A 22,123-nucleotide genomic window follows, 5' to 3' on the forward strand; every position below is an offset into this window, starting at 1 on the left:
TTCTTAGTCTCTAAGTGTCGGCTTTCTTGTACACTCCAAGACAGAGTTTTGTTAAACTTAAAAACTTTTTGTTAAACTTTGTTAGTTAATAAAGGGTTAGTTTACCCTTCTATCTTGTTGTTTCCTGTCACACGAACTCAAGCGATTATTCGCTTATCATTTCTTAAGATTCTTCACTTCCAACAGTAACTTAGAAAGTGAGAAACTTTCAAACCAATGGACTTTGAATAATGAAATCATTCAAAGTCCATTGGTTTGAAAATTCATTAATTGGAGAATTTAAACATTACTTAGAACAGCAAAACTTGAGCTTTAAAGTTCTCCTAATTCTCATTAATGCTCCAGGACATAGTACTGAAGCCCTCACAACATTGTTTTCAAATGGAAAGGTTTCATTCCTCCCACCGAACACCATTTTCTTGAAACAACCAATGAATCTAGGAATAATGAAATCATTTAAAGTCCATTATGTCAGTCATGTTTACATCTCTACAAATAAAGCACTACATGAAGGAAAACATGGCATACTAATGGTGCATTGGAAGCAGTTCAGCATAAGACACTGCACAGAAGTGATTAAACTTGCTTGGGAACAAGTAAGCTGATCAACAATGAATGCTTTTTAGCATCAGCACTGGCCAGAAGTTGTCAATAGTTTTAAAAGATTTCCATCGATTGAAAATGAAGCCAAGAAAATTGCATAAATTGCAAAAGCAATAGGTGGTGAAGGATTTTCAGACACAGAAAAAAGGAAAAATTGAAAAATAAGTCAAGAATGTTGATCATAAAATAATAAATGAAGAACTGGATGATCCTATAACACCAGCCTATTGTGAAATCAGCAATAGTGATGACAACAAAGAGACTTTAATGTACAAGAAGTTAAACAAATAGTTGAAACAGCAAAGAAACTCTCTAATTTTGTAATGAAGATTATTCCAAATCAAGAAAAAGAGAACACTTTATGAGAGGCACGGAAAAACTCTGCACTCCTTACCATGAAATGCTTAGTGATTTGCTTCAGACACATACCCAAGCAAAAATCACCACTATTTAAAAAAATAATACTACAGTACAAGGTCTTTAATCCGGACATCCATAATCCGAAATGATCTATAATCCAGACCTCAAAGCTACAAACCTTCTGCGCATGCGTAAAGGCATAATGCGTTTACGCATGCGCATATGCATTTATGTATGTCATATTACGTTTACACATGTGCGTTTAATGTATAATAGACGGTATAAGCTAGGCTAAAATTATCTAATTATCTATTTCAGTTAATCTTGCAGATCGCGTTGTTCCTTGTTGTTTCCTGTCACACGAACTCAAGCGATTATTCGCTTATCATTTCTTAAGATTCTTCACTTCCAACAGTAACTTAGAAAGTGAGAAACTTTCAAACCAATGGACTTTGAATAATGAAATCATTCAAAGTCCATTGGTTTGAAAATTCATTAATTGGAGAATTTAAACATTACTTAGAACAGCAAAACTTGAGCTTTAAAGTTCTCCTAATTCTCATTAATGCTCCAGGACATAGTACTGAAGCCCTCACAACATTGCTTTCAAATGGAAAGGTTTCATTCCTCCTTTTTTGCAGACTGTTAGAGCAATTTTATAAAAAGTAAACTTGAACTTTCGATTATGTCAAAAAGAGTTTCCGATTCTGGAGCTGCCAAAGGATCTACAAAGTGAAAGCATGTTTCGATGTACCACTTCCGATAGTGAAGAAAGTGACAGAGAGGTTATTGAAAACGAAAACATTTCGATTGACAAGTTAGTCGGTATTCTCGACACAGCAATTACAGGACTTGAACAGTGGAACTGAACAAGAAATTATGTCTCCTTATAGAATTAAAGAGAAAGTATTAGCACAAAAAATGAAGCAACTTAAACAACTTACATTGAAAGAAATGTTTAATAAAGTAAACAAATAAATATTAAACTTTTTCTTTGTAAATTTTGATATCCTTTAGATCATAATTGCTCTTTATTTCATAAATTACAATTTCATATTTTTAATTTTATAATTTCTGCATGCCATCTTACCAGATTTAAATTGATGATCTATAATCCGGAAAATCCCTAATCCGGAATCGCCGAAGTCCCGATGAGTCCAGATTAAAAACTTTGTACTGTATTATGTACCTACTTATCCTTTCAGTTAATATTTGTTTCATTCCCCCCTTTTAATTACAGTGATATTTAGGTCTTATAAATTATACATACTTTCTTAATCTGAACTACATTTAAGCCCCTTTTTCCCCCCACAGAAAGTTGTAAGGTTATTATTTTAAACAATTATTATGATTTGAATCTGTATTTTAAACTTTTCCTTTATGGATTCCTCACCAGAATGTAAGTGTATACAAGCTAGTATTTAAACTGGGGGTTTTTTAGAGTTTGAAATAGTGTTTCTGGCTGCACATGCATGCTATGTTTAGTTCCTGCCATCTTTGATAGTCGTAATTATTCAGCTTTGTGTTACTTTGCTGCCGATATTTTTGTTTTGACAATCCAGTAGAATTGCTGAGCCATTCTTGAGTAGTATCAAATTCTGTAGTTTTGACTATTGTTCCATGTTTAATTTCACTGTTCTGATTAGTTACATCACCACAAGCTGTGGCTGATACTGTATTGTAGGAGAAGAGAGTGTGTAGGAAAGTCTGCTTAAATAAAAAGGTTATTTAAACATTCTCTCTACTTTACAGTCACATCAGACATAGCAATAATCTGCTTTACGTCTGTTGGGCTTCTTGAAGTAATCATCAATTCCAGATCAAGTAAAACACCCCAAAGTTAATGCAGTGGAACATATTTTGCCATATGCACAATGTGTTAATGACAGAACTCCCTGTTGTTTAACAAGGCTTTACTGTATTAATTCTGTTAGAAATTAAGACAAATTATTGTGCATAATGGTCTTTGAACATTTTTAAATGAAGCTTCAGTTTCTAAAAGCAGTGCTATAAAAAGAACGCAAGATAACTAAAGCAAAAATAGCATAAGAATGTCTGGAACATACCAATCAGGTCGCCTAAAAAAAAAAAAAAAAAAAAAAAAATAGAAGTAACTTTTTGATAAATTAGAAAAAAGCAACAAATAAATAAAATCAGAAATAAAGGCACTTAATTTTCTTCATTAACTTCTTCTTCTTCTTCAATGGCCAGACAGACCAGGATGGGCGGTTGCCTTCCTCAGAATCGAATTCCAAGCTCTTCTATCCTTGGCCATGGACATCCAATTAGTTATTTTTAAAATTCTTATGTCTGTTTCCAAACCGTCGAGCCACCTAAGTTTAGGTCTCCCTCTTTTCCGGGTCCAAATGGTTTGGCCGAGATTTTTTTAGTTATACGATTTTCATCCATTCTGCACAGGTGTCTTGCCTATTTAATTCTTTGAATCCTTATATATTTTACTATATCTAGTTCTTTAAAAGATTTATAGAGTTCAGAGTTAGTCCTCCTTCTTCAGATATTGTTACATTTTATGCCACCAAAAATACTTCTCAAAATGTTTCTTTCAAAGACAGAAATGACACTTTTAGCTTTTTTTGTCATTTTCCAGGTCTCACCAGAGTATGTAAGAATGGGTAAGATTAAGCTTTTGTAAATTAGAATCTTCGTTTTTCTGCTAGTGAAGTTAGACTTCAAGTACTTTTTGAGACCGAAAAAACATCGGTTAGCATCTGGGATTCTACTATGGATCTCAGGCATTAAATCATCGAGAGTATTTAACTTAGGATTTAACTTTTTTTATAGTATTTAACTTAGGATTTAACTTTTTTATAGTATTTAACTTAGGATCTCGAATATTTAAATTTGCTCACAGTTTCAAATTTGTAATTCCAAATTTATTTCCCAATTTCAAAATAGGGGCTACTGTTATAACCACATGGCATGTACATAATTTTATTTTGGTTGATTGCTAGATGCATTTTGCTGGCTGCAGGCTTTAGAGATGTAAAAGCCTCTAAGTGACTCGGGAGTGCGTCCAACTATGTCAATATTATCAGCAAACGCAAAAATCTGAACAGACTTGTTAAAGACAGTTCCACAAGTATTAATGTTGGAGCCATTCATGATTTTCTGGAAGGTAAAGTTAAAAAGCAAGCAGGCCAGTGCATCACCCTGTCTGAGAAACAACAGTAGGCCCTGAGAGATTATTCTGAATTTTAACTCTAAGTTTTGTCTCAGTAAGAGTAACTTTTATTTCTGGAATATGCATTTGTTGACAGAATAATGCATTTTCAAATCTACATTATCTTAAATCTGATCATTTCCAAAATTTACTAACCATCTAAAATTATACAATATAAACATTATGTATTTTTAAGACTAAATTTCATTTCAATGAAACAGTTTGGGAAAGGAGAGTGATAATAACTAGAAAAAGAAAAGGCCTAATGAAATCTACTTTGTTAGTTTATATGTATTATTAAGTTTCCTTTGAAAATTTCATATGATTAAATAGTTCCATGAAAAATTAAAAATAATTATTATTTCATTTTTTATATTATAATAAGACCCTTAAATGCACATATATATGTAATGCCATAATTTAAACAAGTATTTAAGCTATAAAATTTGCAATAAACTTTACAGACGATTTTTAAATGGCAAAATAAAATACGATATCTAATTACAGTGCCACAATTAATGCTAATTCAGTGGCAAAATAAATTACAATAATATCTATTTTAACAGACATTCTCAAGTAATACATCCATACATTAAAAAAAAAAAAGCTTACGATTAGGGAAGGAAACATATAATGAAATTTTAAATATAAAACAAAAATTGATATATATATATGTAGATTTCAATATGCATATGAAATATTGAAAACATTATTTTACAAACTTAATTCTTTAATGAAATTTTTGCAATGATTTAATAAATAATATTTATGCTTCACAACAGAAAATACAAAATCTATAACATTAAAAAATGGTTTTAACATCTTTAAGAAAGACTGAACTTACATTTGAAGTATCTCTTTCTTCAAGAACATCAAAATTTTTTACATGTGAACTATCGGGAAATTTGAAGTTTTCTTTTGAAACAGATTGAATACTTGTTACCTAAAAGCAATGCACACAGTATTTGTTTAGAAACAATTCTGCAGAAAAAAACAGCTGACTTGTAACAAAATTTATAATCTGCAATTTAACATACAATGATACATTCTTACCATTTTTTTCTCCAATTTTTTAATTAATTTAAATTTTCTACATTGCCAATAGTACACAAATTAGGAAAATTACCATTCTCAATTGCAGAAAATTTTTTCTTTCAAAATTTTTTTTTATTAAAATTAGATAATTTCTTCACTTACAACTTATTATAATTAACAACTTATAAATTACTATTTATTAATATATGTGGCTAAAAATGTCTGAAAAGATAATTCCCATTGCAATTAATTGTCATCTATTGACTGTACACACTTACATAAAACTTACAAATTTTTTGAAAAAGAACTAATGCTTTGTTACATTTTTTAACAAATAAAACATTTGCTGCAAACGCTGAAAAACTTAAGTAACAAAATAAAAATATGACATCTGTTTTCAATACATTTTTAATATATAAATTCTTAAGTAATATATTACACAAAAAAAGCCTTCAAAATTACAGGGGTAAAAATCAAAAATTTTGGTCGCATATTTTCCCGTCAGCTGTAAAAGTTGGTAGAGATCCTGCCAAAATAGGCCAATCCTTCCAGGATAAGTTTGAAGGAACATTCTTTATTTATTTAGATAATCACAAATTGCTCTCAATTTAATTATTTAATTTATTAGAAATTAATTATTTAATTTATTAGAATGTAAGAATGGGTATGTAAGTATTTAATTATTTAATTTATTAGAAAATCAACAGATATAATTTATGGATGTAGCATATAAAAAAAATTAATAGGAGCTCAAAAATTATCTGATATGTGAATTCATCAAAACTTATGCCAGTCGTTCCAGTGAAATGGCATTTAGCATAGCAACAAAATAATCATCATCTTTCTGAGTCATCATCTAGGTGCAATGATTCTCCCGAATTAGAATCTAAGTGATGTGACAAAGGTTGAGTGGTGCTTTTTATTATGTCCTTTTGCTGAACCTGAGAAACTATCAATGGTTTGGGTGTGCACACCAATATAAGTAGGCTCATAATTTTAAAAATACTCCAGTTTACTGTTTTCTAAATGACAGGTCCTATATATATATATATATATATTCCAAAATGCAAGTAAAACAGAAAAATAGTTTAAACTTATATCCTTTCATACAGACGTGAAATCGGCTTAATCACAATTACATAAAACCAAAGCAAAGATCTTACAAATACAGTGTTACATCACATCCATTAATGGTACGTTTGAAAAAGTAAAAAAGTACCAGAGTAAAAAACATTACTTTACTTTGGATTTGGTACTTTCTGATTATCTGTCCTTCCCCTTAACAACACTAATGGAAAAGACAAACTCATTGCTGGTTTTGGAAAGTATTTGCAACTTACTGATGCCTAATTTTTTAACAAATTAATGCATGAAAGGTGACAATGATTTTTCAGAATGGTAATGTGCTAAAAATTCCATACATGACCAATCAATAAATAAAATTAAAAAAGTAAGAAACACGAGTACTAAAACATTTTGTAAAAAATCCTCATTTCTCCAAATGGACATAGAAATCTCTTTCGAAATCCCCCCTTTTTTTTTCTTTGGGGGGAGGGAATCAGAGAATTGCACATTCTCGGCTCCATATAATTTCCGCTTTGCACATGAATCAAAGCAGACATGCTCTGCATATGCCTCAGTTGGCCCATAAATACTGAGTTGACACACAACTGTTTTGGCAACAAATTACTTTACCTCATGAATACTTTTTACAGATTTTTTGGCAGAGATGCAGATAATCATAAAATAAACCAAATTTTGTTTATTGGAAATGGTGGACAAGGAAAACATAAGTACTGAAATTTTAAACAAAAAAAGTGTATATATTTTTTAGCAATACACACATGAAATAATGAAAATATTAGTTTTACAAATTTTTTTCCAAGATACCAGAAACTTTAATACATATTTTAACTTCCTGAGTGGCATGACTGCCTTTATCAAGTGATAAGACTTTTTCGTTAGTTGGTATATATTACTGCATTATTCGTTTTTCTTTAATGATCTAAATATTATCTAAATAAATGAAAGTTTATGAAAACAGATGAAAATAATTAATTATGCAAATTTAGCTAATGCATGGTGCTTAAATACAGTTCATAAGCAAATCTAAAAAGCCATATGAGCCAGAGTGTTGAAGACTCAAAGCAGAAATTAAAATAATAACATATAAAAGGGACACTAACATCTCTAAAAGAGATTTAGATTAGACTTGAAAGATTTACTTCTTGAATAATTTTGTACCTGAAAATTTCATACTTTTTTTTTTTTTTTTTTTTTTTTTTTAAGCAAACGGAGTACTTGTTAACTAAAACCAATGCACACAGGATTTAGAAACAATTTTGCACAAAATACAGCTAATTTACACAAAATACAAAATACAGCTAATTTACACAAAATACAAAATACAGCTAAATATACAAAATTTATAATAATCTGCATTTTTAAAGTGCAGATTATAATAAATTTTTATAAACTATCTGAAGTTGCATTAATTCTTTTCTGTCTAACTTCCAACTAATATTAACTTTTTATGTTGAAAACAAAAAATAAATTAGTATTTTTAATTATAAATGATATTTGCTTTCAAAAAATTCCTGTAGTTTATATTAAAATTACTATTTATTATTTATAGTTATTAATTTAATTCAATCATCATTTTAATTAAAAAGACAATCACTTATTTTACTGTATTTCTGTGCTCTTTTTTAAATTTTAGTATCCAAAAATCAGAATCAAAATACAGAGAAAAATCAGTACATCATTTCAAAGAAATCTCATTTTGTTTCAAAATACTTATGATAGAACAATTGCTATGTATTAATCTAATATGTATCCTAAGCGGCATTTTCGAGACATGAAAAATGCAAGTTAAATTTCGTCAATGGGTGAAGTAGAACGAGAGTGATAAAACTGTCCTTTTTTTTGGCAGATTGTAATTACATAACTAAAAGGAGTAGATCACAATTTCATCAATGTACCCATTACACTATATTCAGAACTTCTACTGGTTTAGAAGATAAACTTTTTCATCTAGAACTAAATTTAAAATTAATCATCAAAGATGATTTAAATGTACTCATTTGTTTTAAAAAACAAATGATAAAAGGGAAAAAACTAACATAGGCAAAACACAAAATTTCTCTTTTTTTTCATGATGTTACTTTAAAATTCACTAAAACATAAAAAGTACACTCAAGATATACAATTTTAATTTATATAAATCAGAATCTTATATATTAATTATATACCTGAATATGGAATTCAGAAATTAAATATCCTGAAGTAATAAACAAGCAATTTTTTACAATAAAAATAAATAATAATTTTATTATATAATTTATATTATTATAAAATATTTAAAATAACAATTTTATAAAGTACATAATAAAGGTTACCTCTATGGCTTTAATCATTTTTGAAATTTTAGGTGATGGGCAAACAAGAAATGCATCTTTTAATCTTTGAAGTGATTCAGTTTGCTTTCCTTCACTTGCAAGTTTTTTCCCAATTTCAGTTAAATTTTGAAATTTTTCCAGTTGATTAGAATGTTTGGCAATTGCAAACTAGAATAAAAAAGTATGATGCTAGATTAGTTTTTCAAGAAAAAATGAATGCTAGAAGAAAAAATGAATGCTATGTTATGCTTCATAAGAATAACTCATGCTTACTTAAAATGTTGCTCAAGTCTATTTATAATTAATAAGTTCATTAAAATTTACATGCCTGATGATTAAAAGAAGGGGGTAGTTGCATATTAACTGATCTATGACTTTCATCAATAGGTTATATTACCAATAATACTACCCTTGTATTATCATTTACTGCAATTTGTAAACAAAAATCTGCCTAGCAGATGTAACCACCATGCATAATTATACCTTCTTCTCTTAACTGCATACAAAGTTCCTCGGTGTAGATTAGTTAATATAAGGTAAATTTTATTTAAAAGCATGTACAGAATGCAGTTCCAGAATAGAACATCTAACAAGAAAGCAATGATTCTTCAAGTGCCAGAATCTTTTTCAATAAAGAAAGCAAGCTTGAAATTAAGTACTTTGTTTGCTACATATAGCAATATGTAAAAAATCGAACCTTGAAACATGCAAATTTCAGAACTATACCTGATTTAAAAAACTGAATTTTAAAGGAAAGTAAAAAAAATAAATAAATGATAGCTGATAATTTCAGTTCCCCCCCCCAAATTCAAAACACATACATAGACATACATATTAAGTAGATAAAAAGGTACATGCATGATTACAAAATGTACATGCATGATTTTAACCTACATAATTTATATATGTGTATGTGTATGCATATATGTGTGTTCGTGATACATATTTTTTAATATTTTCTGATTTTAAGTTGGTTGATTTTTTTTAAAATATAATTCATTGAAAATTGTTCACATAAAAAATGATTTCTGTACTCTTGTTCATACATTTTCTTACACTAATCAGAATCGAAACAAAACATACTTAAAAAAAATTGGGAATTCACTTTTAGTACAGTGCAAGCTTTTAAGGCACTTTTATTAAAAGATATGGTACATAAAAGCCATAAATGATATTTTCTACACTCTGTACATCCTTTTGGTAATTACAGGGCACAAAAATTGAATAAGTATTTAATTTTAACCATTTCTAAAACGTACAAACACAGATAGCTAATAGATTAAAAAAAAAAAAAAACTTAATAGCATTACATTTAACTTAAAGTTAAAAAAATTGCATTGAACAAGCAGTTTAGACTTTAATCAACAGTTATTAACTATTAAGAATTTACTATGACAAATTCTTGTCCTACACCAGTGTTATAAAAGGGAGCATTCCATTAAATTTTATTCTTTGAATTTCCTAACCGTTTTCTTTTCCCTAAATAATTGCAAGTTTTCATAATTTGCCAAATCATAAAAAACAGAAGCCTCCCCCCTCCCTGAGAGTACAGTTTATTCACAAAGAATGGAGAATGCATTAATTCTCATACAATAAAACTGCATATCACTCATGTAAATGCATGATGAAAATATAACATTAATACAGGGATAAATTTTTATCATTAAATAAAGAAAAATCTATATGTATATATACATGTATGTACGTTCCTCACATTGCGGAAAATGGTAGCACCTGAAGCCATCAAATTTTTAATACAAATCGTTCTTTTCTTGAACATGCGCACCTTAAAGCCTGAATTTTTTATTTGTTTATTTACTTTGTTTTGTGCGAATTTAGAGAATTTTTGATAAAAAAACTCAGTGATTTAAAAACAATGTACAGTCAAAAGTCTTTAATACGGGCGTCCATAATCCTCGGACCTTAAAGCTATAAACTTTCTGCATGCGTAAAGGTATTATGCGCATGCGTTTACGCATACGCGTTTAATGTATAACGGACGGTATAAGCTAAGCTAAAATTATCTATTTCAGTTAGTGTTGCAGATTGCGTTGTTCCTTAATCTTCTAATTGGATCCAGCTTATTATTTTTTGCAGACTGTTAGAGCAATTTTATAAAAGTAAGCTTGAACTTTTGATTATGTCAAAAAGACCGATTCTGGAGCTGCCAAACGATCTACAAAGCGAAAGCAGTTTCGATGTCCATTAAACAAAAAGTGGAATTGATGCAAAAAATGGATAAAGGCATATCCTTTGTTTCTCTAACCATTCCAAAATCTGTTTATCAATTTCACGCTGTTCTGCGGCCGGGGGAGGGGGGCGCGGCGCGCAATGAACTCGAGTGGATCTGTCAGCACTATCTTTATCTTCAGGGCAGATGTTTTTATTTTATTCGGCTTATAATTCCTTACTAAATGTAGTATTTCATCTCGATGTACTCCGTCTTTGATATGATTTATATCAAATTCCTCATCGTTTTAAATATCACGAATACCCAACAAATAGTTTTCTGGTTGCAATTTTCTAACTTCGACTATGAGTAATGTATGCTTTACGCATGCGCGCATTGAAAGAAATGTTTAATAAAGTAAACAAATAAATATTACGCTTTTTTGTAAATTTTAATACCCTTTAGATCATAATTGTTCTTTATTTCATAGATTATGGTTTCATATTTTTAATTTTATAATTTCTGCATGCCATCTTACCAGATTTAAACTGATGATCTATAATCCGGAAAAATCGATAATCCGAAATCGGCAAAGTCCTGACAAGTCTGGATTAACGACTTTTGACTGTATTAAACAGAAAAACCACATATATGACAATATTTTTATAGAATATTTTTCTTATGCATGTTAACAAATTATTAACAATAAATTCTATAACCTAATAAATATACTTATTTAAGACTTATGACTAATTAAAGTATGTTACTAATTTTAACATCATACTTCAACTTCTTCAGCATGTTTTTTAACTTTAGGACAGCTGCAAATCTTCAATGCTTCTTTAAAATTTTCTAAAGCTTCTTGAAACTTCCCTTCATAAGATAATTCAATTGCAGTTTTCTTAAGTTTCTTAAACTTTGCCAGGCTTTCTGGGGCTAAATCCTGAGGATTTTCAACTGTGCTGTGCTTAATAGATTTCTGAAAAAAGGAATAAAAAAACTGTACATTGCTGAGTAAATTTTAATCAGAAACACAAATTCAGCAAATAACTCAAAAATTAAATGAACAATAGATGAGGATAAAACATCATAAAGATTATTACTTTATGCCACATAAACACTGCTTACCTATTTAAAATAAAACTCATTTATGATCAAACATGAATTTTACCTAGTGTTAACTATAAACCAAAAATAAAATATCTGCAAAAATGCCAGAAAAAGAACTCTTTTTCAATGCTACATTAACATTGTTTACCTATTTACAATGAAACACACTTATGATCAAATATGAATAGTGACTATGATAGTATTAACTATAAGCCAGAAATAACATCTGCAGAAATGACAGGAAAAAAAAATTTTTTTTCCAGCATATGACTGAAGCTGAATCTGTCAGCTGAATCTTCACTTAGCTATTTCAATTCCAGAAGTTGTACAAATTTCAGTCCTCCAAATACTCAGCTAATATCCAGTTTTCTACTTACTTTTATTGATGATTCTGCTGAAAATGTTTAGTACTTCAATAAAACTATGGAAAAAATAATGAATTTGAAAAGCATTCACAAATTCGATGGTGACTAATTTTTTTACTAAGCTAATACAATTTACTAAGCATAATTAGCAACAGCCCTTTTCAAAACAACAGCGGGCTAAAAACTTCATACAACAGCAATCAATCAATAAAAAAAGCAAAAACATCAATAATAAAACATTTAATTTCTTATAGAAATTTTTTTATGCTGTTGTTCTGTCCATACACATAGTGATCTCTGTCTATGCTATTGTTCTCCCCATGCACACAGAGATTTCTGTTCACCTGAAGAATATCAGGGCAATGGGAAAATTCAGTATCCATACAGCTTTAGTATCGTGCACCAGACAAAGCAGGCATGTGCTAAACGCATAACTGCATTGCCACATAAATAATTTCTACTCACATAATGGATTGCCACATAATTACTTTGGCGGCATATTGCTTTGCCACATGAATACTTTCTTGAGCCTTCAACATAAATGCAGCAAGTGCAATAGTAAAAAAATCTATCAAAATATTGCGATATTTTTGAGTTAACAATTTTGTTAGACGTATTATTACATAACACAAGTCATTCATTAATGTCAATAGATTACCTATTCTTTTTCAACATACATTAAAATTGCATACATAGCCAAGAAATTATGTGCATAACATTCAGACTTTTTTGCATGGCTTCACTCGCATGTAATATATTATCACTTGCAAGAGAATATATTATTACTGTATGCATTTATAATGTTAAAAATGTTAATAATACTTATTTATTAATTTTAAAATAATAGATAAAACACTACGCTTTCTAAAAAGTTGGAGGTCTCAACCCCCTGTACACGTATTATTAAATCATTAAGGAAAAAATATAGCATTCATTATATTTTCTTCATTTGCATACTGAGAGAGTTTTATTACTCCTTCCAAGATAACGATAACAACTTTTTAAAGTTAAGCAAAAAAAAAAAAAATAGTTTGACATAGTTTTGAATATATATGTTATTTTTTTCCTGCAGCTAAAGAAGAGGAACTTAGGTTTGATCACCCTTGAAAATGATAGTTTTAATTCAAAATTTAATCCAAGCCAAGATTGCTTTTTTGACCTAATTATAAATTTTACATTGGCAAGTTTCTCTTCCAATTTGATATAACAACAGATATTTTTTAAATAATTGTCTAACTTATACTCCCATTTATACATATATATTACACTTAAATAAATACATAATTGTTGTCTTAAGTTTGTCAAAACAACTTTGTTCACAGTATCTAAAGAGAATTACTTAATCTTTCAAAAGGGGCCCTAAGGAGGAAGACTTTTTTATGCGATATTACTTTGATGTTTTATACAATCATAAATTACCTAAAATGCTGAGCTAGCTTTGTTTTCTACAAATTATTGATGCATTCATGATTATTTTTACAGTTATTCAACAATATTTACATCATCATTTTTTATTTTAAAATCATTCGTATCTGATTTATTATTCCTACATCATTTTCGTAATCATCCTCAAAATGATTTCAAAAGCACTCTGCATTATTTTTGTAACATTTTTATCAGATTTTAACAGCTTCTTTTGCGATAATCCAAGCAAGCGATTTTTCATGTCATCTTCACAATCACTGCATAAAAAATGCTCACTGCAAATTCTTGCATTCTTCACACGCCCTTTTCATCCCCCCCCCCCGTAAAATGTAGCGATCAACTATTTTTTGTCCAACCCCTTTTGTAAAGAGTTATATTTAGCACCTGAAAGCCGTTTCACACATTTTATTTGTATCAAAGAAATTACTTTTGTCATTGTTCATTTTGTAAGGTATGTTTTATTTTACACATCCAAAATGAGTTGAAAATTTCTAACAGTTGAAGAAGCTTTTGAATATTTTATGACATTAGATGATCAAGATATTGAGCGAGAAATGGTAATAATACCACCTGATCCAGATGCAGTCAGTGACAATGAAGGAATAGATGATGACTAGACACAGCCAAACTATTTGTGACAAAAACGCAGCAGCAGCTATAGGAACGGCAGGAACTGTGAAAATTTTAGTAAGAAATGAAGATAATGAAATATGTGTGCCAAAACCTGATTGGAAAGATTGCATTCCAAAATATTCACATGCTTCAGAAATATTTTCTCAAGGTTCTAGTTAGTCTATAACTGATTTTGTTTCTGGAAAAATCTCCTACAGAACACTGAATGTATCACTGAAAAAATGATAGACAAAGCTGTTATTTAGAGTAACAGATACTTTGGGCAGAAAAATAATCATAATTTTTCATTGATAAAACAAGAACTCAAGTAATTCTTAGGTATACTTCTTCATAGTGGCCTCCATTTTGCGACATAAAAAAATGTACTGGGGAAAATGTGCCAGTTATAGGAATTATGCTAGTTAGTCGAATAATGACTAATTCCTGAAAAAATGACAGGCAAAGCTGCTATTGAGAATAACAGATACTCTGGGCAGAGGAAAAAAATCATAATTTTTCATTTGCAAAACAAGAACTCAAGCAATTCTTAGGTGTACTTTTTTATACTGGCTACCACATTTTACCATGTGAAAAAAATACTGGGAAAATGTGCCAGATACAGGAACTATACTAGTTAGTCAAGCAATACCACGAAACAGATATTTTGAAATTAAGCGATACAATCATTTCAGTGACAATAGCATTGTTGATTCGGACTGCTATTACAAAGTACATCCAATTTATGATTTACTGAATGATGCTTTACAATCAATTAGGTGTATTTTCCAAAAATCTAAGCATTAATGAAAGAATGGTAAGCTACTTCGGTCAACATGGTTGTAAAATGCATATGAAAGAAAAACCAGTAAAATTTGGATACTAACTGTGGGTATTAGCTTCTTATGATGGTTACCCCTTTCATATTATTCTGTATTAAGGAGCAGAAAGAAATGTAAAATAATCAGTATCTCAAAATGTGTCAGAAGAAAAATGTAGTGCATCTAATAGCAAAAAATGTGCAGAAAAATGTCAAATGGAAATGAAGAGTGAGGGGAAAAAAAAAAGTAATCAGAAGCTCAAAAATGGAGTGAGCTTCTATCAAATACTGATAGAAGGTTTGCTATGAATTGTGAAAAATCCAGCACAGCATAAAAATGGAAAATTTTTTTAAATCTTGTGGACTTTTTGTTAACCCATTAACCGCCAAAACTACAAGGAATGTTTCTTTTCTCATGAAAATAATAACAAATATTAAATTAAGCATTTATAACATAAATTTACATTGAAAATAAAAAAAAAATGCTCTTACCTGTGGAAAACGCGAGTGTTGCATTCATGCAACGTCAGCGGAATAAGACTACGGATGTTTAGTGAGTAGGATTGTACTCGTGTGATGTTTCTTTTGAGACGAGCGCAGGATTACTTTTTAGCTGTATAACATTTTATAAATCTACAAATCACTTTACTTGTAATTAATTTAATATTAAAATATACATTGCTTTTCTTTTACAAATACAGATTATTTCTATTGAAAGATTCAAGCATGAAAAGTTTGATTACAATCATGATGTAAAGCTACATTACATCCTTTGCATCTATAAACAGTGTGGCTTTACAAAAAAGTCTTTTGTTATCAACGGACTTAACGATAAAATCTCTACTATCTCCATCCAATGGTTATTGAATGCTGAATTTACTAGGTCTTCCTGTTGCTGATTTCTGGCTGATTCTAGGAGGAGTTTCCTTCTCAATAGGAGTTTGCAAAAGGAATAATGCATTCTCGCGTCTGAAATCTAAAAGAGACTTTATATTTCCAGTAGTAAAAAGTGGCGATATTTAGTAAGTTTAGATATGGTCTCACCTCATATAATTTACCAGTATTGTCAATTTGACTATTGTCAAATGCAAATTCTGCTTCATATTCCTGTACTGCAAATGTGATATCAATTCTCGTACAATAGATACAGAAATGTCCTTATCAAAAGACCAATACATTTTTTCTTGAGGTAAAGAATGATATCCTGTAAGCAATAATATTCCAATAAATCTTCTCATATAGGCTTCAGATGCAATAAATTCTGGGCATTTTTTTTTCCTGATCGTATATATTTTATTGTTCAACGAGAAGAGAGTAAATATCTAAACCAAAAAGAAAATCGAAAATCTGTGCTCTAGTTTTACCTTGTATTTTGACTTTTATAAATTCTCTTCTATCTCTTTCTTCTTGTTCTTCCTGAGACATAACTAACAGTTCCTTTTTTATCCACTTCAAGATTTCAGTCTTCTGCCTTTTAAACTTTTTAGTATGACTATAACTGCTTTTAGAAGGCTGAAACTTACTTCTTACGTGAATTTCAACTTCCTTAGCAGTATCATTTGGTAAAATATCATTATCATTATTTAAAACATTGCCATTCCTTTCTTCCTCGTCACTAGATTCTGCAATTTCTGGGGGAACAACAACAATATCAGTTTCATTCTGGTCATTATTAACATTATCATCATCTGTTTCTTCATCAAAAAATCTTTGAAGGGCTTCTTCTAATGTAAGATACCTCCTTCTAGGCGTTTTTAAACAACCAGAACATGAACCAGAACATCGAAAGGAATGAGTGAAAAAGGAGATTGACTACCCGCTTCCTGCTGACGTTGCGTCAGCACAACACCTGTTTTCCCTTCCTTCCCAACACAAATATAAACATCTGACTGATGTAATGTTCTGATAAATGGTGACCTTGACTAAAAATAGATCACTCATAAGGACGGCTATTCTTTCATTAAATATTTTCAGCAAAAATACACGGTCGAAAATTTTGTTTAATTTTTGCTTAAAGTATGAGATTAATTATTATACACAAATTGATTGTTGAAGGCAAATATTTTTTTACAGAAATAATCTTCATAATATTTCCTACACAAAATCATTTGCTGGTATAAAATATTTTAGGTAGTTATATTTATATACGCATTTATTTTGACCGTTGCGTCAATGCAACACCAGCGGCTAATGGGTTAAGTTGAAAGAAAGTATTTTTTTCGCTACTGGAATCGTAAGGGAAAAGAGAATGGACAGTTGTCCACTGGAATCAATCAAAGCAATGAAGAAGATGGATGGGGGAACAGTACAATTTATTAGAAATTCGATTCAAATAATGACATCGAAGTGGTTTGCTGGAACGATAATAGAGTAGTATTAGTGATGACAAATTTTGAGGATACATGATGCAAGTCAAAATTAGAAAGAAGAATAAAAGGTAGAAGACAGAAAGTTGATATTTCAGCATGTATTACTACTTATAATAAATATAAGAATGGTGTAAATTTGTTTGACAGCTATATGGAGACATGTTTTCCCTCTATACAAGGTAAAAAGTGATATCGGCCACTATTCGTAAATGCTTTCGGAACTGCAACAGTTGTGTCCTGGAAGTTAACAAAATTATTCAGCACAACCGAAACTCTTGATCTTCTAGAATATTGATGGGCTATAAGAGTCAACTATTTGAGGTTATGAATACTGAGTAACATTCAAGACAGAAAATTAGGTACGTAGCAGAGAAATCCAGACTTCTTGAAAATGCAAACTGATCAAACCCTGATGGACGTAAGTGTCATTGTAAATTAAAAAACTGTACTAGGAAACTGACAGTTACTTGTAAAAAATACAATACTGGTTTATGTTCAAGTTGTTTTTTACCATTCCATTCAAAAGAAAGTACTTGAAAGAAAATAATGCCTTATAACTTTATAGCATTGGATTTCACCATCGTATAGGACAGCATGTACATTCAAAGTAAATAAAAGTTTCGTAAGAGTTTCAATTTATTATCTTTTCTAACCCTATAAGACAGAATTAGAAATTTCAAACAAAAATTTTAATTTCTTCGATTATTGTTAAAATATGGGTTAAGAGTGTTACTTAATATCTTATCTGTCCCCTTCTCATAACTGAAGAAATCATTCACAAATTTAAATCAACTAAGCACATGATTACATTAGATCTGACTTATGGATACTTACAAATTAGCATAATGCCAGAAGACGTTCCGAAAATCACATTTATCACAAAATTAGACATTTATGCCTTCCTAAGAATGTCATTTAGCTTATGCGGAGCTCCCATGACTTTTCAAAGGGACATGAACATAATTTTGAGACTGCTCCTAAGTAAAAGCATTATTTATTTAGATGTAGTTAGTAGGTTTCATCATAGGTATCGTACTTAATTTGCCGATAACCCTGAGCCACTAAACGAGCTTTAAAACGGATAATGTTTCCAAATTCGTCATGTTTAATGTTAAAAATCCACCTGCAACCTAGTGGAGTCTTGTCTTTAGGAAGTGGAACAAGATGCCATACTTTATGCTTTCACATGTTGACCGTTTCCTCTTCCATTGCCTCTATCTATTTAAGCTTTTCTGTGGATTTCATTGCCTGGTTATAAGTGTTTGGAATTGAAACCTTTACTCAGCTATCTTGGGTACTGTATATACCTGCGTATAAGTCGAGATATTTTGGACAAAAAAAAAGACTTCAAAGTGGGGGGGTCAACTTATACGCGGGGCCATAAAAAATTAAAAGAATCGGAAGTTCAAAAATTTCTTTATATAATGCAGTTGTTTTCTTCCCGCACTCAAATTGGATGACTTATCAAATAAGTCACTTACTTGAAGTAATTTCATGACTTAAATTATGTGACGAATTAATTACAGAGTTCCTCTGAAATTATAAAATCATTTAAAAAATTTTGTATTAGCAACGAACTAGACGGCACGGAAGATGATGCTGTTTTTGAAAGTGAAAATGACGACGAAGGCTCTAGTAGCGATTGTAACAATACAGAGTTCGAGACTGAAAATATGTATGATGACGAGCCAATGACGATAGAAGAGTTCTATGAAATGTTTGGCGAATCTGACCATGAATCGGACGTTGAAGGATTTTGATTTTGTTTATTTACCAAGGTATTTTTTTTTATCGTATATTTACTTTTTTTTCTCCGATGATTTTGAATAAATGTAGTACTTAAAAAAAAACATTTCGAAGTTTCTCGATCGATTTCGGAAGTGGGGGGTCGACTTATATGCGGGTTTCTTATTTTCTACGAATTTTTTATGTCGAAGTGGGGGGGTCGACTTATACGCGGGTATATATGGTTGAAGGAGTGCCAGTTGGGTCGATTTCACCACTATAAGTATTGCTTCCCTTTAAATCAAACAAGGTAGGATCATACTGAATATTATGCTCAGTGCAATACCTTTCTACATCATTTGGTGATCGTAGTCTTTGATTAGACCTCCTCTCAAAATAGTACACATCCGTACGAGTGCCGTCTGGCCTTGGAACAGGTTTACGAAGCCAATTTACTTGTCTCTATGTAGATTGAGTGTCGGTGCTAGGTATAGAAGAGGGTACACTGGTATCAATTCTTTCCTCTATTTCAGGAAAATAGCCAACTGGAGTATCAGTAGATTAGAACTCTATCCTCTCTTCAGATTCTAAATCAAGAAGGGTATCCAGTGCAGCTCTACTGCCACTTTTCTGCATTCCAATTGACTCTTTAAAAGTAGCATTTAAGGTTTCTACTACCTTTTGCTCATTTTTCAACCAAATCTTGTACCCTTTCGTTCGTACACTGTACCCAATCAATCGGCCCTTCGTTGCCTTTGGATTTCTTTTAGCCTTCGGAATTCCCACATAGGCTTAGAATTTCTTTTAGCCTTCGGAATTCCCACATAGGCAATCGTTCCAAATGCCTTAAGGTGACGTACTGATGGTTTCCGCTTAGTATACAATTCGAATGGGGTTCTATCTTGGTCCTTATGACAAATTCTATTAAATGAATATGCAAAATACATCACTGCATCTGACCAAAATTCAGGATTCATTCCACTATCATGTAAAATTGCACGTACATTGTTGAGAGCTGTCTGATTAAATCTCTCACAAACTCCATTTTGTTCCGGAGTATGTACATCTGTAAATTCGTGCTTTACACCATTTTTATTACAATATGACCTGAATTGTTCATTTATCATATTCTCACCCATTATCAGTCCTAAGGTATTTCAACTTAAGGTTCAAAGATCTTTCAGCACGTGCTATATGCCTTTCAAATATTTCAAATACCTGACTTTTCTCTACAGTGGGGTACACTACCATATAACGAGAATATTCGTTAATAAAGGAAATGAAATAACGTTCACTATTTCTACCTGGAATGTTAATAGTTCCTCATACATCAGAAAAAAACCTTTCCAGTGGCCTCTTTACTTGAATACCTTCTAAGGGTCTATAGGACATTCGTCTTTGCTTATTAATTTGGCAATGTTCATAAAACAAATTAGGTGAGTGCTTTAATACAGGAAGACCTCGAACTGAATGTCTCTTACTAGTCCTGACAATAGCACCATGATTTATATGACCAAACCGACCATGCCATAATTCACTATTGTTATGCTGAACTGTGGATGCCTCAAATTTCACAGATTTGCCCTCCTTTTTCACTATTTTTGGAAATACATGATAGTTACTTCCTATCAACTTAGCCTTGTACAAAGTTTCATTTTCATCATCAGTAACTTTAATTTGCCCATTGATATCCACCTTAGGTCCAGATATTAAATTTCGTCTCAGTTCAGGTGAGTATAAAACATCCTTAAGCAAAATAACTTTATCCCCATATTTCATTTTAACAGTACCCTTCCCATGAATTGGAAAAGTTACCCCATCAATAGCTACTAGCATATTCTCATGCTTCACAGGAGAAAAAGTATCGTACAATTCACGATTTTTACAAAAATGATGAGAAGCAGCAGTATCAAAAATCCAACTATCATCATTTTCCTCCAAATTGTTAACATTAGCTTGAGCTATAAAATGGGACTGAGCATGGGAATTATTTTTACCTTTACACAATTTGGGTTTATTCTTACACTTAGGAGATGTTTTATTACTACTAGATACAGCTGAGGAAACAGAAGAAACAGGCGAGGGTGATCTGGAAAAATTACCTTTCATTCTACAGTATTTTTGAATATGACCTGGACGGCCACGTTTATAACACTTGAGCCCTTTAATCTGCTTGAATTTGGGTTTACAGTGAGTACTTTGAACTTCTATAGTCTTATTGGAATTTTCCCTATCTATCTCTCTTAAATTAAGATGCGTTTCCTCTGCTAGTATTTCAAGTTCAACATTTTTAAATATGAACTTTTCATCTGGCCACTTCAAAACATTCTGAACTACTTCATCATATTTATCTGGAAAGAACCTAAGAAACTGAAAACATATGTATACATCTCTTACAGCCTGATTAATATCAGCTAATTGTTCAGTTACCCATTTTAATCTAGAAGAAAAGAAACTAATACTTTCATTTGGCTTAATTTTACAATTTAAAAACTCTGAAAACAAGGACATATGTCTTGATCGATAATCTGGCTGAAAGTATTTGGCAAGCGTATTCCATGCAACTACCGGGTCATCAATTTCACTTATCAAGTTTCTATATTCAGGGCTTACATTCATATAAATTAAAAATAATGCCAAACGACTTCTATTTTGATAGTCGGCAACAATTTCTTTTGTAATACCCTTAACTTCATTTAAATCAGGACATTTTTCAATACCTTTCACCAAAAGCCATGCATTTTTCTCATTTAAAACAAACTTCATATCTTTAGACCATGTAAAATAATTACATGCCTCAAGTTTAGCAATATTATACATAACATTAACAGTAGCCATATTTGAAAAAAAAAAAAAAAACGCCCCCCAGTCTCTTAAGTCCTAAATTAATTTTAAACTTCAAAAGTCTGCACTAAAGATAACTCAGGGGCTGGGCTCATAACCAAAATGATGC

The 22,123-nt window shown here is 30.7% G+C and overlaps 1 protein-coding gene across 1 annotated transcript in view; it reads right to left on the minus strand.

Moving 5' to 3' along the window:
* The window catches only part of LOC118186474 (uncharacterized), a 154,214-nt gene that overhangs the window by 103,774 nt on the left and 28,317 nt on the right, over positions 1-22,123 (minus strand). Inside the window, exons 4-6 of the mRNA XM_085812652.1 lie at positions 11,532-11,726; positions 8,573-8,745; positions 4,989-5,082 (exon numbers count right to left, since the gene is read on the minus strand). Of these exons, the coding sequence (XP_085668778.1) occupies positions 4,989-5,082; positions 8,573-8,745; positions 11,532-11,726 (462 nt within the window). The remainder of the gene's footprint in view (positions 1-4,988; positions 5,083-8,572; positions 8,746-11,531; positions 11,727-22,123) is intronic.

The sequence above is a fragment of the Stegodyphus dumicola genome, chromosome 3 (genome assembly GCF_044657685.1).
Source record: "Stegodyphus dumicola isolate Sdum_Otavi_A_Nest chromosome 3, ASM4465768v1".
Classification (NCBI taxonomy): Eukaryota; Metazoa; Arthropoda; class Arachnida; order Araneae; family Eresidae; genus Stegodyphus; species Stegodyphus dumicola.